Source organism: Eulemur rufifrons, chromosome 3 (assembly GCF_041146395.1).
Source record: "Eulemur rufifrons isolate Redbay chromosome 3, OSU_ERuf_1, whole genome shotgun sequence".
Lineage (NCBI taxonomy): Eukaryota > Metazoa > Chordata > Mammalia > Primates > Lemuridae > Eulemur > Eulemur rufifrons.
In genome coordinates, this window is record NC_090985.1 from 56,200,784 (window position 1) to 56,217,135 (window position 16,352).

Genomic DNA, 16,352 nt, shown 5'->3' on the forward strand with positions numbered 1-16,352 from the left:
GTCTTGGCTCTGTACAAGAGCAAGAAACTGGTGATGTTGGTTGCTTCCTGGAGGACGGGAGGACAGAATTGAAGGGAAGACTTTTCATCGCATGTTCTTTGGTACCTTTTGAATTTTGAATCCTGTGAAGTATTATTAACTAAAATGTTTAAGACTAAAATTTTTTTAAATCACATGAAGACAACAGGATAAATCTTTTATGATTGTTCACAACAGCTTCTGATACCTAATCTATGAATTGTAAATACTTTAAATGTAATTTTAAGAGTACTTATCTTTCTTTTTCTTGACTTCAACATCCTCAGAATCTTTTAAACAGTATTTTCCCACAGATTAGAGCTTCAATTAGAAATATTTAATTTCTGGGGAAAAATCAAGGAAATTCTAAATTTAGAATTCTGTGAAACTAGATGCCTCCATTCTCACTCCTGACCCTTCTTGAGAGAGGAAGGGTCGGTCGGGGCTCTTTCCTGAGTGTTCTCCCAGCTGTATCCTGACAGGGTGATCTTCCTACATGACTGCAGGGCTCTACACACCGAGTTAATATAAAACAAGTGATCAGGCTTTCCTAGATAGTGCAGCAAACGTAATAGCAAGGTTTATAGTCCACAGCTTAAGTTAATTTTTCTCCAAAAATGAAGGGGATGATTAATGAGGTCACCTTCCGAAAAAGCTCTTCTACTCAGGGAATAAATGGTATTTCGTGTAAGCAATGCAGATCATATTTAATAATTTCCTTTGGAAGCCCATGATGTATATATGCAAACAACATTTAAAGCATTTTTTCTGACTATCAAAATAATACACTCATTGTAGAGCATTTGAAACTAGAGGAAAAAAAGGAGGTGCACTATACCATGTTCTGCTCCTTGCTATTGTCACTTATCTTGGAGTTCATCTCATCACTTGTCCCCTCTAAGCATTTTGGAGCTTTTGCCATTCCTTTTCTATATTAATTAATTAATTAATTAGTAATTAATTTATTCATCCATTCAACACATAGTTATTGAGTGGCCACTACGCACCAGGCACTGTTCTGGGATATGACACTGGACAAACCTTACACAGCCCTCTCTCTCGTGCGGCTGAACTCCCCGTGGAGGAGACAGGGGATCAGCAACGAATACGTAACATGCCAGGTGATAAAACACCATCAAGAAGAGTCAGGAAAATTAGTAAGGAAATAAATAGTGATGGAAGTGAGTAATGTCAAATGTAACATTTAATATTATCATTTTTAAACTTTGTTGATTCAATAGAAAAAATTACATAGCTTTATTTTGCACTTTTTTTTTTTTTTTGAGATAGGGTCTCCCTCTGTTGCCCAGGCTAGAGTGCAGTGGCACGATCATACCTCACTAGAGCCTCAAACTTTGACCTCCTGAGCCTAAGTGATTCTCCCGCCATGGCCTCCCAAAGTGCTGGGATTACAGGAGTGTGCCACCGCTCCCAGCCTTCGCACTTTTTAATTAGTAGGAAGGTTAACATGTTTTTGCATATGTTTATTAGTCATTTGTATTTACTCCATGAATCGCTGGTAATTTCACCTGGGCTGTCAGGACTTTTCTTACCAAGTTGAAAGAGCTTTTATCAACTATTAATGAGAACAATAATCCTATGCTTGTTATCTTTTTTGTTATTTGTGCATGTATATGTTTTAACATATAGAAGTTCAAATAGTTTTATTTGATCAAATCTACTGATTTTTCCTTTGAAATTTTTAGTCCTTATTGAGACTTAAATTGGACCTATAAGGACAATTACTAAGTTGGCTTTGACCTTGACTTGCCCCTTACCCTTGGGAAGCTCGAAGGCCCCCCAAAATTCTGACTGGTCTGGGGTGGTGTGAGCAGCCAGCTCTCACCTCTTGGGAGCTGCCAGAGGGGCACGTGCCTGCCACGGCTCCACAGCCAAACGCTGAGCTTGTATAATAAATACTTCCTCAGGCACGCCTGGGCCAACTCACACATTGTACTTCCTCTCTCTAGGAACTCTTCCTGCTGCTTTCAGATTTGAGCCTGAAATCTTGCCTCACAGTGACTGTGCTTCCTTCCAGATCCATGGTTGCTTCTGTTGCTGCCACGTGGCTTCGTCCTCATTTTCTAGAATAATTTCCTCGAGTTGGGAGGTAGATGTAGAGAATCTTATATCCAAGTATAGAAATGAAGCACTTCAGGGGATACGATTAACTTTTTCATGACTTAAAAGTATCATGGCAGCCAGGCACAGTGGCGCACACCTGTAGTCCCAGCTACTTGGGAGGCCAAGGCAGGAGAATCACTGGAGCCTGGAATTTTGAGACCAGCCCGGGCAGCATAGCAAGAGTCTGTCTCAAAAAGTATCATAGCAGCAGCAATTTATCAGATGAAATGGTGTATAACATGAGAGAAAGATCAAGGACTTAATTGCATTTTTCTGTAACTAAACTGTTGTTCTTACATTACTTAGTCCCCTTCTGATGCAACATTTTGGAAATGTTGAAATTATCGTGTAACTTAGAGTGACTTCTTGTTGTCGTGCCCTTTTAGGTTAAAGAAGAAATGAAAATCCTTGCCCAAGATAAAGGTGTTAACTCTTTCAAGATGTTTATGGCCTATAAAGATGTGTACATGGTGAGAGATGCGGAGCTGTACGCAGCCTTCTCTCAGTGCAAGGAAATTGGAGCACTTGCTCAGGTCCATGCGGAAAATGGAGACTTAATTGCAGAGGTAAGCATTTGCATGCCAGACCCTCTACACAAAGGAAGCTGTTTCTATAGAACACAGCCATGACTTAAGGTAAGACGATTGACCCTACTATGTAGGTAAACTCATTTAAAGCATTGAAAGGACAGAAATCCAGAAACAGATTTTCTGTGGCTTAAAAAATCACTTGACTCAGTTTGCTTGAGTCTCTGTTCCAAGTTTTATTCAGGGGGTATGTGCACTTGACTGAGGATTTTCCCTTTTCAAACCAGCTATTAGATCTCAAACACACGCTATTAGAAAACCACAAATACTTTTCTTTGTGTCTCCCAGCACAGTTTTGTTGGTTAGTAGCTGCTAGTTCAGAATGCCAAAGCGTGGCCAGCATCGGTGTCATCCGACGACTTACACTGTGTATTAGGTAGCTGTTCAAACCTCTGCTCTTTTCAGAAACTGGATATTAACATGTGCTCTGGAAGAATCTAGATGATATTTATTTCTCATGTTAGTTCCATTATTAATGCCTGAAGGGTACACCATCTGCATGGTTTAAGGAGCTGTCTCTTACCCTTTATATTAGGTGATCTTTTTTCTCTCCTTAGGCTCAGCTCCCACTAAAGTGAGTGAGACTGAGGCTCCGTGGCCAGGAGGCAGTGAGGGATAATGAGAAGAGAGCATGAGCTGTAAAACAAAACAAAACAGACATACAAGCCAGGGCTTAAATTGACTCTTCCACTTCCTAGCTGCTTGACACCTGGCAAGTCATCTTACCACTCAGAGTCCTGACTGCCTGCCTTTTTTTAAAGGAAGAAATAAAATTTTGGAGGGAGAAAATTACTGGTCAATACTGTTTAGTGGGTTGGGCTGAGGCGCCAGTGAATACTATGGATTCAGTAAAGCACAGTAGAACTAATTATCTAGTATATTAAAAGAGTCACTGCAACAAGGATCTATAGTATTTTATTCTGTCTGAATCAATATTAAGTCTTAAATATGGACATTGCTTTTCAAAGAATGTGATTAGAACTAATCTCGTATCTTTTTCACCTTTTCAATTGAAAGAATTTGATGGTGAAATATGCATATGGAAAATTAATGTATATGATCAAAATATTAAAAGATTTTTACCAAATACACACACTGTACACACACGCATTCACATACACCTATACTTAACAAATCTAAAAGCCTAGCAGAGTATTTAATTTACGATAAAATAATGGTGTTTGGCATTAGTAAACCTTCCTTGCGCATATACACGTTCCTGCTGTCTTTTTAGGGAGCAAAGAAGATGTTGGCACTGGGGATAACAGGCCCTGAGGGCCACGAGCTGTGCCGCCCAGAAGCAGTGGAGGCAGAGGCCACGCTGAGAGCGATCACCATAGCCACTGCTGCGAACTGTCCTCTCTACGTCGTGCACGTGATGAGCAAGTCTGCAGCGAAGGTGATTGGGGACGCGCGGAGAGACGGTAATTCCTGCATCTAACCTCAGTTATAACTCAGTGTTAGCTAAAGAGGGAGGTAAAATATCTTTGCTTTTGCTTATGAGAAAATTACACGTGAATTTCTAGAACTTTCTTTCTCCCTTTTTGTTAGCGTCCTGTTTTTTTTTTTTTTATGTTTTTGTTTTTTATCCTTATGCATGTCTATTACTTTTTTTTTCTCTCTCTCTCCTTTTGCTCATCGCCATGCCTTCTTCCCTTTCTTCTGGTTATTTCTTCTCCATCCTTGGGACCTCAAGCCGTTTCCTTCAGCCACATGTCCCCACCCTCAATGCCAGTAGCAGCCGCTTTTAATCCGATGACTAAATGCAAAGCTCTCCAGTTAATGCAAGTTTCTTTTGAACTGAATTGATTTGTCTGACAGCCACTTGGGCCTTGGAGCAATTGAAACAATTATCCAAATAGTATTTTTATGATGATTCTTTTAAGATTTTAAAGTGAAAGTTATTTTTACCCCAAATTGCCTAATTGCCTCACTTCTCTAGTCCAAGCTAGTGTGTAGTCATCTTAAAAGAAAGAGAAAAATCACCTATTTTTAATGAGAATTGGGCAGAGAAATAACTTCATTCAGTTGGCACTACTGGTAAAAAAAAAAAAAAAAAAAAAAAGGGATGAAAACCAAATAAAGTGCATTTTGTTCAATGACTTTAGGCCCATAGTGGATTCTATCATCTCATCATTAGGAACCCAGATAATCAGAGACAGTCTTATCATTCATCGTACTTATTGTTTTTGTTTTGGTTTGGTTTGGTTTTTACTAAAACTGGCTGTATTTTATAACATGCATCATAAAAACTATAAAAATGGGTTTGGTATGTCCATGATTGATACTAAAATAAATTTTGTCAAAATTGCTTCCTGATGCATGAAGTTTCAGTAAGGATTTTGTGCAGGTGTGTGCACTTTTAAAATGCAATCCATCAGTATCTTGTGTTAAGAGTAAACTTAATTTCACATAGGAGGTAATAAGTTCTCAATCAGGTCTCACTACCAACTATTTCTGATTGCTCCCCTCTCCCACATAATAGAATTTCAGTATAAAAGAGATCACCCCTTAAAAAAGAAAATATATGCACTGCAATTTTATAGTACTAAGTTTTACCCACCAGATGGTGCTGTTGCCAACTCTATGGAATTGGTTCTATAATTATTTGCTTTGTAAATCATGTTCCAGGTCCATGTGAGAATATGATTTAAGGAACAGTAAAATCAGCAGAAATGGCCAGTCCCAACCCACCATGAAGCTGCAATTTTGACAGTTCTGTCAGGAAACAGTTTCTTGATCTTGGATATTTATTTCGTATTGGGATAAAATTCCATTAGGAGCAGAGTGAAAAACCAGGGAAGATTTTAGAATACAGATCATAGGCAGAAAACTATTACATTTAATGTGGACATTTTAATGTTATTTAAAATTATTTTAGAATTCAATTTTATTTCTTGAATATGTAAAAGATTTGCACGGTCCAAGAGTCAAAATTATATATAAAAAATATTCAGTGAAGTCTTACTTCCTTCTCTAGTTCCTTCTTCCCACACTGTATAAGTAATTATTTTTATTAATTTATTTCTGGCCTATTTTTATAATGTTTCTCTTCACCAAATAAGAATATGTATATATTCTCATTTCCTCCTCTTTCCTACACAAAGCACACTATATACTTTGCACCTTGCTTTTTTGCCACTTGAAAATATACCCCAAAGGTCCGCAGCCTGCATTAGGTATAGAGATTTCCTTATGCTTTCTTACAGGTATAGAGTATGCACCACTGTATTTACTCAACTAGTCCCCCATTGATGGTATTTGAGTCCTTTCTAATCTTTAGCTGTTAAAAAAAAAAAAAAAAAAAAAAAACAAAAAACACAGTGATGGCCTTATGCACAAGCCATATCAATCTGTGGAAGGTGTATTAGTTTTCTGTTGCTGCTGTTATAAATTACCACAAACTTAGTGGCTTAAAACAACACAAATGTATTACCTTACAGTTCTGGAGGTCGGAAGTCTGAAATAGGTCTCACTGGGTGAAAATCAAGGTGTCGGCAGGGGTGTGCTCCCTCCTGGAGACCCTGGGGAGGAATCCCTTTCCTTGCGTTCTCCAGAGTCTAGAGGCTGCCCTCATCCCTTGGGTCATGCCCCTTCCCCCGTCTCCAAGGCCAGCAGCAGTGGGCTGAGCCCTTCTCACATGGCATTATTTGACCTGTTTTGCATTTCTCTTCCACTTTAAGGACCCTTCAGTTACATTGAGTCCACCTGATTAATCCAGGATAATCTCCCCATCTCAGAGTCCTTAATTTAATCACATCTATAGATTCCCTTTTGCATGTCAATAATATATTTACAGGTTATGGAGATTAGGACAGGGACATCTTTTGGGCTCCGTTGTCGAATCTACCACAAAAGGGACATCTTCACGGTAGGTTCCTAGAAGTGGGATTACTGGTTCAAAGGGTAAATGCATATGTAATTTTTTGGCTATTGCTAAATTCCTTTCCAAAGTAATTATAAATATAGAATATTTGAAATGTCACTACTCCAGTTGTTCTAGTTGAGTCAGATTTATTGTAATATTAATAGTACTTGTGAAAATAACCTAACGCGCAGTTGTCAAAGAGGCAGCAGAGGGTCGGAATAATTGAGTGACTGCGAGAGATTTCCCACCCCATGCATGTGACCGAGGTGTGGGATCAAGCAGGAGCCTGAAGAGAACAAAGGGAGGGGTGGACATAAACTGTGCCCAGCTGTTCTCATGGTGACTGCATGAGCAAATGCAAGGGCATATCCCTGGAGAGTAAAGAGGGGCAAGGGCTGGTGGACCACAGTGACCTTTTATGGAAGATTCATCTACTCTGTCTGCACTCATTTATCATCTAACATCATTTCTGAACACAAAAGAGCAAGATAGATCTATTCATCGTTATCTTGTTTAAATTTTCAAAAATTCAGTTTTACAAACTTACAGTATGAAAGTTTCTCATCTGTAAATACTGTTGCCAGCCCGTTCTATCTTCAAGGGCCTGGACTCTCACAGTGTGGTCCCGACAATGCAGCATCCTTGCCTGGGAGCTCGTTACACAGGCAGAGCCTTGGAGCCCATCCAGATCCACTGAATCAGCATGTGCCCTTATAACCAGACCCCCAGGTGATTCAGATGCATATGGCAGCCTAAGCAGCACTGCTGCAGCAGGCACAAAGGATACCCAATTATTGATTGCTTCTATTGTGGTAGCCTAGAAATACAATGCTATTAACTTGATTTTATTGTTCAATTGCCAGCTATATGCCCAGGAGAGAGGGATAGTGATGATAACGACTAGCATTGTTTGCTGAGTGCTTACTATGTCCCCAGCACATAGTAGTAATTTAGTATCTTTTATCTTGTTTCAGGTTTTACTATGTATTATCTTATCGATGTATTTTAATATACATTGTCTTTTTAAAAATTGTCATACTAATGCTTCCCACTCAATTTTTTCACTGCTTTGTGACTGATGAAATTGAGACTTGGGAAAGATTGGTAAATTAAGCCCAAGATTACTTTATTAGTAAGAGCTAAACCTGGACTTCAAGTCCAAGTCCATCTGATCCCAAAGTCCAAGATTTTCTGTTGCTCTATTAAAGGAGAAATTAATCTAAAGTTGGGGAAACCTGGATATTAAGTTTATATATCATTGGCTTTGGTTTTTTAAAAAAATCAATTGGTTTTTGGCATTACATTTTAAAATTTTTTTAAGACATCATCATCATTTTGCTACTTTAATCATTATAAAAAGAATAACACATGCCAGGAATAGAAATGATAAAGCAAACGTTAAGTGGAAAGTAAATATCTTCTATCTCCCTCAGCTCATTCTTTGGAGCCAGCAATTTTTTTTTTTTTTTTACCATATCTATCTTTAGTTTTGGGTGGTTACCTCCAAAATTCTAAACCATAAGATTGTAAGTTAAGTAGTGAGTTATAATTTTTGACAGTATCCCTTGACTCCCAACAATGAATAATGAGTAATTTAGCCCATGTAAACTTATCACTTCCTGAATTTTGTCAGTAATAATCTTCACTTCAAATGATATGTTTAATTTTATATGTCTTGACTATTACTTTTAAAGGCATCTCTTCTCTACTAGGTTGACGTACAGGCCCTAAGTCCCCCTCTGCCTCCTGCTCAGGTCTCCCAGCTGCGTTTTCGTCTTCCCAAGGACAGGTCTCTGGCATTTGCTCTGGGACTATAATCAGGTCTTCCATTCTTTGTCTGTGGGTTAAGCCTAAAATTTAGAACTGTTACAGTGTAAAATTGTACAAATATTCCTCTCTGTAGAAACAATTAGTGAGAAGAGAGCTTCCGACAAATTTATAGCACTAACTTGAGAGTGCAAGTTAGTGTTATTCAAGTTAACTCTTAGAGAAACCATTTTCAAGCGTCAAGGTCAAGTGTGTTTCCTTGTCTTCACTCCAGTAAGGCTCAGAAGCATGCCTTGTTTTAGTTTGCTACGTATTTAGACCATTACTGTCTTGTAAAGTTTCTTGTTTTCCCTGGAATTTTTCCAATTAGCTCTTTTTAAAATAGTTGAGACAAGAAACACATGCTTTCTTTACCATGTCAGGGCAAGTTTCCGACGTCTTCACCATACTTTCTATTGAATAGAATCCGCTCTTCTTGCAGAGATTCTTTTTGGAGAATCTCCTGACTTTCTGTTTCTTCTTTGATAGTTGCTTGCTAAGCCTGCTGCAGAGATGTCATCCTGGGATTTCCTAAGTTGGATATACCGTTTCTTGATTCCCATATCTCCCCTTTTCTTGAATTACCTTGAAGATTCTCAAGTAACTTTTTAAGGAAAAGTGTGTAAAAGGTAAAATTTCTGATTCCTTGTGCTCAGGCTTGTTTGGTGATTTGAATGAGCATGGAATTCTAGGTTCAGAATTATTTTCTTCTGAATTAGGAAGGCACACTAGCCTTCTCTTCTGGCATCTAGTGCTACTGATAAACAGGCAAATGCCAGTAAAATTCTTGCCCTTTTGTCACAAACCTTTGAGCATCTGTAAGATTTTTATATTTTCTCTTCATTTTAGAGGTCCAGAAGTTCCATTAAGGCTATATTTAGCAGCAGACCTTTTAAAACTTCACCTTCATGTTCAGAGGCTTGTTTCAATCTGTGGACTGAGCTTTGCTGCTGAAAATTTTTCTTCTATTTTTTCTTCCTTATTCGTTTTCTGTTTCCTTTTCCTCCATCATAATCCTCCATGTCCTTTAACCATTTTCACCTTTTTAAAAAAATACTTTGAATTTTTGCTCTATCTTTTAGGAAATGTCTTTGTTTACTTTTTCTTGCCTTCTAATAAACTTTTGTCTTGGTAATTCTATTTTTATTTCCAAGAAAACTTTCTTGTTCTCTGAATGCTCATTTTTCTGTGGTTGCTTATTCTTTTTAATGGTTGCATTATCTTCTTAATCTCTCTAAGAATACTAACGAAGATTTTTTTAAAAAAAAAAAATATTACCTTCTGTTTCCTGGGTTATCTCTGTTTCTTTCTGAGTCAATTTTTTTGGTTTTGAAAAATCTTTCCCACTCCCACCCTTCCTTTGGGTGTTGTTTGTGTTTCCTTCGAATGTCTCGTGATCCTTGGCTGTCCATAGATGTGACTGGACAGCTCAGTTGGTCAGTGTGGGGAGCTGGCCTTCTGCCGCTGTGCACGTCTATGTCCGGATGAATGAGCTGTGTGAATGTAAACGGCCCCCAGGGAGCTTCAGTGTAAGGCATGGGGGCTTCACTCTGCAGCACCAACACCACCTCGAGAAGCCTTGTTTCCCACGCAGAGGTGAGGGTGGTTGCTGACTGGCCCAGGTCATCCTCTCCCTGCACTTCCACTGCCCTTTATGCCCACAAGGGAATCCTCTTCATGACTGCCTCTACTCCTTTGAGTTCAGGCCATGGCCTTCCTGTTTATTTATTTATGAGACAGGGTCTCACTCTGTCACCCAGGCTAGAGTTCAATGGCATCATAATAGCTCACTGCAACCTCAAACTCCTGTGCTCAAGCCATCCTCCTGCCTCAGCCTCCTAAGTAGCTGGGACCACAAGTGTGCATCACCACACCTGGCTAATTTTTTAAATTTTTGTGGAGATGGGGTCTCACTCTTGCTCAGGCTGGTTTTGAACTCCTGGCGTCAAGTGATCCTCCTGCCTTGGCCTCCCAGAGTGCAAGGATTACAGGTGCTAGCCACTGTGTCCAGCCTCCTTTACTAATTATTGCCATCCCATTTACTTTCCATCTTCCTAAAAAAATCTATCAGAACATCTGGTCAGCCACGATTCCTCTTTCATTCCCAGTGCAGGATTTCTTCCCCGTGTACCTCTTCACCAGGATTCTGATGTGAACTGGGAAGTAAGAGGTGAGGAATATATGTTCATTTATCTACCTTAATCCAAAGCCTGAGGTTTTCTTCTGCTTATACCTTGATATTTTCTTCTAGCATTCAGCACCTGCAATAAAAAATGAAGAAAAGGTTAAAGGAAAAAGAACAAAACTTCCAAATCCCAGCCATTGAAAACCAAGTTGCCTTTGATGGTTTGCAAGGAATGTCCATTTCATATGCTCAAGTCTTTCTTTTTTTTTTTTTTTTTTGTTGAGACAGAGTCTCACTTTGTTGCCCAGGCTAGAGTGAGTGCCGTGGCGTCAGCTTAGCTCACAGCAACCTCAGACTCCTCGGCTTAAGCGATCCTACTGCCTCAGCCTCCCGAGTAGCTGGGACTACAGGCATGCGCCACTATGCCCGGCTAATTTTTTTTTTATATATAGATTTTTAGTTGTCCATATAATGTCTTTCTATTTTTAGTAGAGACAGGGTCTCGCTCAGGCTGGTCTCGAACTCCTGACCTTGAGCGATCCACCCGCCTCGGCCTCCCAGAGTGCTAGGATTACAGGCGTGAGCCACCGCGCCCGGCCCTCAAGTCTTTCTTAATCCAAGTTGAATAACTAGAAATAAGTTAGTTTCCATCCCACCTTCTTGTGAGAGGCCACTTTTGCAAAAATGAGGCAGGAGCACCAGAAGTTTGTCCCTAAATCATTATCCTTTTCTTCCAGAGGCAGAATTTGTTTCCTTTGCCCCACAACCCAAGTGTAAAGTTGGACAAACCAGCTCTGATTATGTCTCGTGCAGATGTTCCAGTCTGCCCAGCCCCTGCCTCCTTCACTCACCACGGTCTAGTCTTTGTCCAAAGGGTGAATGTGTCAATGTGTGTCATTGGCTTTAGCGACACTTTTCATTTTGGCTTGAGCAGCTTTGGTTATACATGTTCTTTTTCTCCCACAGTATTGGTGTACGGAATTATTAATGGTCTTTTATTAGCAGAAAATATATTGTTCACTTTACCACTACACTTTCCTATAGAACTTGCAGGCTCATGGATTCACTACTTTTCTGGTGCTTTGTTTAGAATGGTGGTGATTTCTTACAGCAACTTGATGCTCTACTTAATATATATCTATTATAATTTGTTTCCCATTTATGACTGAGATTTTTCAGTGCACTGTTTGGTTTTGTTTAGTTTCCAGTTAAACTTATTGTAACTTGTCTTAATAACAATTAACTCTATTGTATATCCATGTTCCTGTCTGTAGTGTAAAACTATGATTCTCATTTGAACCTATTAATAAAGTATTTCCTTTAAACTTTTCACAGACAACTAAGTTATCAGACACCAAAGGCATGCTAGCTACTGTGCTCTAGGCATTGGATTTGCAAAGATGATTAAGACAATTTTAGTTCTCAAGTAGCCACAGTGAAGTGGGTGACATTGTGGTTGGTTTTCTGTTTGTTTATTTGATTGTTGTTGGTTTGGTTTCATTTGATTTTGGTTTCCCTTATAGTAGAAAGTTTACTTTCTAAGCATATTGTAACATATAAAGTTCTCTTACAGACAGGTTTTGGGTATACTATTTTCCGTTTTATTTAAACTCTGTCCTCCATATATTCCTCTTGTGTTTTAAAAGATAGGGAGAAAGGTCCACACAGTGGCCGCTCTCTCCCCAAGTGGTCACGATGAGCATTGCTTGTTAGTGATGAACAAGAGGAAAAACAAACCTCATCCATCTGTGTGCAGTGGACTGATGCTTAGTAACCAGTGCTGTGGGAAGGATGAGTCAAGGCAGTTTGAGTCTCAGGCTTTCTTTTTCCTTTCTTGCACGTGACCATCTGAACACCCCCATTTTCCTTTAAATTTAGAACAAGCTGAGTTATGTTGTATCTAATTGCAAAGCAATTGAAAACTGGCCATTAAAATTTTTTTTAGTAGAATTGTGCGGCTATCAGGAAACCAATATTTGCGGAGAGTATTAGTTTGCTAGGGCTGCTATAACAGAGTACCACAGACTGGGTGCTTAAACAACAGAAACTTATTTTCTCGCCGTTCTGGAGTTTAGAAGTCTAAAATGAAGATGTCAACAGGGTTGGTTCCTTCTGAGGGCTGTGGAGAAAGGATGTGTTCCAGATCTCTCTCCTGAGCTTGTAGATGGCGTCTTCTTCCTGTGTTTTCACGTTTTCTTCCCTCTGTCTATGTCTGTGCCCAAATTTCCTCTTCCTATAAGGACCTCATTATTATTGAAATGAAACCCACCCTACTGATCTCACTTTAACTTTACTACTTCTATAAAGACCCTATTTCCTTCCAAATACTGTTACATTTTGAGGTTCTGGGTGTTAGAACTTGAACATGTGAATTTTGACAGGGCGCACAATTCAGCCCACAACATGAAATGACTCCAGGGTCCCAGGAAGATGCTAGATACTTTCATATATATTAATTTATTTGACCCTCACCAAACTGCCACACTAGAGGGATATTGGGATCCCATTTCACAGATGACAAAAACTGAGACCAAGAGCAATGACTCATCTTGCACAAGGCGACCAGCTAAAAAGTAGCAAAACCAGGATTTGAACCTAAATCTGTATGATCCACTCTACCATGTGGCTTCTAGGTATTTTCCTTCTCACCTACTTTCTTCCTTTTTTTAACTATAATACTGTGAATCAAAATAGAGTCCAGGAAAGTTGTCACTCTGTTCTTTTGGCGAGGAAAATCTATTTCTATAAATGGGTTTGCTTTTCTATTCGGTAGCCAGTGCTTTTGCTCCTGGACACCTATGCAGCTTCTCTACACTTTTTTCAACCTTCTCTAACAGACCTCATGACTCAGTAAAATGCTGTTTGCAGATCCAGACAAGGTATTAACATCAGCTCTATCACTTTTATCTAATAAATGGGCTCTCTGGTCATGGAGGAGTTTGGACTGGTTTAACGTGCTGCATTATTTAAAAATCTTTCGAATCTCTCAGAGGGCAACATTCCTTTAAGTGGGAGATTGCATCATAAGGGCAGAGTCTTTTCTTTTTTGGTTTTGAGCCAAAGGATGGAGAGAACATCTGTGGGTAGACAAGGTACAACCTAATGTGAAACTTGCTAAGAAAGTGGGAGAAGATTCATGATAAAGATGTATCTATCTCTCAAGAGTTGTTGAAACCATCTGGGCTCGAATGTAATCAGGAGAGTATCAGACTAAGGACAGACATAGCACTTTTCATTGCCAACCTGCTAAGTGTAGTGAATGAAACCAGTAAGTGAAATTGGAAAATTGCTCAACTACATCCACAAATAGCTTGTGGTTGACTTAAACATTTAGAAATACATGCTCTTTACCAAGAATTGGAAAATGGCACTTTTCCTAGTAACATAGTGCAAAGGATATGATATTATAATACTGGGATTCTAATTTTGGCTGTACCACTTACTATTAAAACTAGTATGTCTTGGTAAAATTAGCTGGTCTCACTGAGTGTCAGTTTCTTCATCTGTCAAACCAGTGTGAGGGTTGCCGTAAAGATCAAATGAGATTGTATGTGAAAGCTTTGCAAACTATGGAGTGTTATGTGTATGTTAGCTATTTTTATTGTTACTTTATTTTTAGCCCAAATCTAACAGAACCCACAATTATGCTGAATTATCTAGTTTGATCAGCCAATTTATGTATTATCCAGACCCTCCATTCTCCCTTCCCCTTTTTAGTTCTTGCTTGCTTTTTATTCCTTTAAAAATGTCTTAAAATCATTGTGAAATAGGGAGAAGATGCAGTTAGGAATTTTTATTTGAATTTTTTAATATATATTTACAAGCACTTAATGGGGAGAAAGTTGAAAATATCCCAATTGAAGAAGAGCTTGTGGTATATACCAATAAAGTGGCCTGTCACATCTTAAAGGAGCTAAGCCCTTCTGGGGAAATTGCCTGTCATCTGGTTTCAAAACAGTCCTGGCAGGCTCCCTGTAGATGCTGACACTTTTAATTTTTCCTGAGAGCTATTAAAATTGTAGAACTTTTGGAACCGTATTCCCATATCACCTTGATGGGCCAAGTGATTGAATAGAACATGTGATAAGGATCTTTCCTCTATGATGAAGCACCACGGAAAATCCTGAGTTGGCAACTTGTAAAGTGATTGCAGATCAGGCCTCTGGGTTTTCGTTGTCCAAGCGTCTGTAAGGAGTTCTCTTGGAATAGGAAGGTCTCTCCGGACTTACAAACAAAATACCGTGTGTGCCTCCTTTCTCTCCAGTAGATAGTACATTACCTCTTAGGTCACTAAAAATGATCGCTGCTTATTCTGTATTTAGAAAGGGATGCTAATGGTGTTTCCTCTTCCCTGGGAATAGGGCTCAGGAGGGAATCAGGAGGGAGATGGAATTCACCTAGTATGTGTGCATCTTGCAAGAGAAGGATCTTAGCAGTGGCTAAATCTCTGGGGGATAACTCTTATTGACCAGGGTTTGATACATGGTTACTTAAGAAGTGATGTTCAATAAGCCTTGTTTTCAAGGATTTCCAAAGGCCTATGCTAGGTAGAGGAAGATAGCTAGTTTGGGGGAGAAATGATCTGTAAGATAATAGGGCACTACATTTCAATTTCATATGACCCAGGCAGCTGGTGGCCATCCACTGTCAGTACTCTCTGAGGAAATCAGTTAATTTTAGTTATAGGTCAGGATTTTAATTAAAATTTGGCATCTGATTAACCGCGGTGAACTAATTTGGTATACCAGCCTCTCTTTACTGTGCATTCTCCCTCACGATGGCTTGGGTATGATTAGGTTGATGCCAGCGAATCTATTATTCTGACAAACGTTAATCAGAGATAGGCTTCTGATTTTAAATTCAAATTCACTGTGCACTATTAACTTTTCTAACATTGTGTGCTTTTGATGGCCTGATTTGCATGATTTTTAAAATATGCATTTCTGGCTATAATTTTATTATCTGAGTGTTCTTTTGTTTAATATAAGTTTTGTGAGGAGGTTTTTTTTTTTTAAGAGTGTGAAAAGATTATCAATCTACTGTGACAGAAGTGTACTGTGGTTGAATTCATATGACCTAGATTGATTATCTGTCTTCAGGATAGAAGAGCATAAAAGTTAGGACCACTGGAGTCAAAATGCCCAGGTTCAAATCCTACACCCTCCCCTCCATGTGGAGTGTACACAATGTAACTGTAGAGAAGTTATTATCCATAGCTCTATCCTCATCTTTTAATGGAGATAATAATAGCATTTACCTGGTAGGGTGTTGGAGAAGCTTCCATTAGAATGGCACGCATATCAGCCCGCTTTTGCTAGGTTATGCTGCAGTAACAGTGCATCTAAAATAGGAATGGCTTACAACCACAGAGATTTATTTCTCATTCATGTTTATGTTCATCGTGGATTTTTAAATCCTGCCCACAAAAATAAATTATAGTTTGGGATTCCGCTAAACTATAGACATTACCCTCAGCGAGGGCAGAGAATACTAATATTTATGCATTTGTCAGATGGTCCTTTCAAGAGTAAATTAAGGTGCTGAATGCTTCCTTTGAACTTTGCAGGGAAGGTGGTCTACGGAGAACCCATAGCGGCCGGTCTTGGCACAGATGGCACTCACTACTGGAATAAAGAATGGCACCATGCAGCCCACTACGTCATGGGCCCACCCCTGCGACCGGACCCTTCAACACCTGACTTCCTCATGAATCTATTGGCTAAGTAATCATTTTGCAGATGATGGTGAAGGGTTTTGCCAAAAGAAGGTTTGGGTGCAGGAGAGTTTGTCCTACCATCTGGACCTTCTATTGACCACCCAGTAT

The 16,352-nt window shown here is 39.2% G+C and overlaps 1 protein-coding gene across 1 annotated transcript in view; it reads left to right on the forward strand.

Moving 5' to 3' along the window:
- Window positions 1-16,352, forward strand: part of DPYS (dihydropyrimidinase) — a 75,072-nt gene that overhangs the window by 14,833 nt on the left and 43,887 nt on the right. The window contains exons 3-5 of the mRNA XM_069465438.1: window positions 2,529-2,708; window positions 3,964-4,153; window positions 16,095-16,251. Coding sequence (XP_069321539.1) covers window positions 2,529-2,708; window positions 3,964-4,153; window positions 16,095-16,251 — 527 coding nt within the window. The remainder of the gene's footprint in view (window positions 1-2,528; window positions 2,709-3,963; window positions 4,154-16,094; window positions 16,252-16,352) is intronic.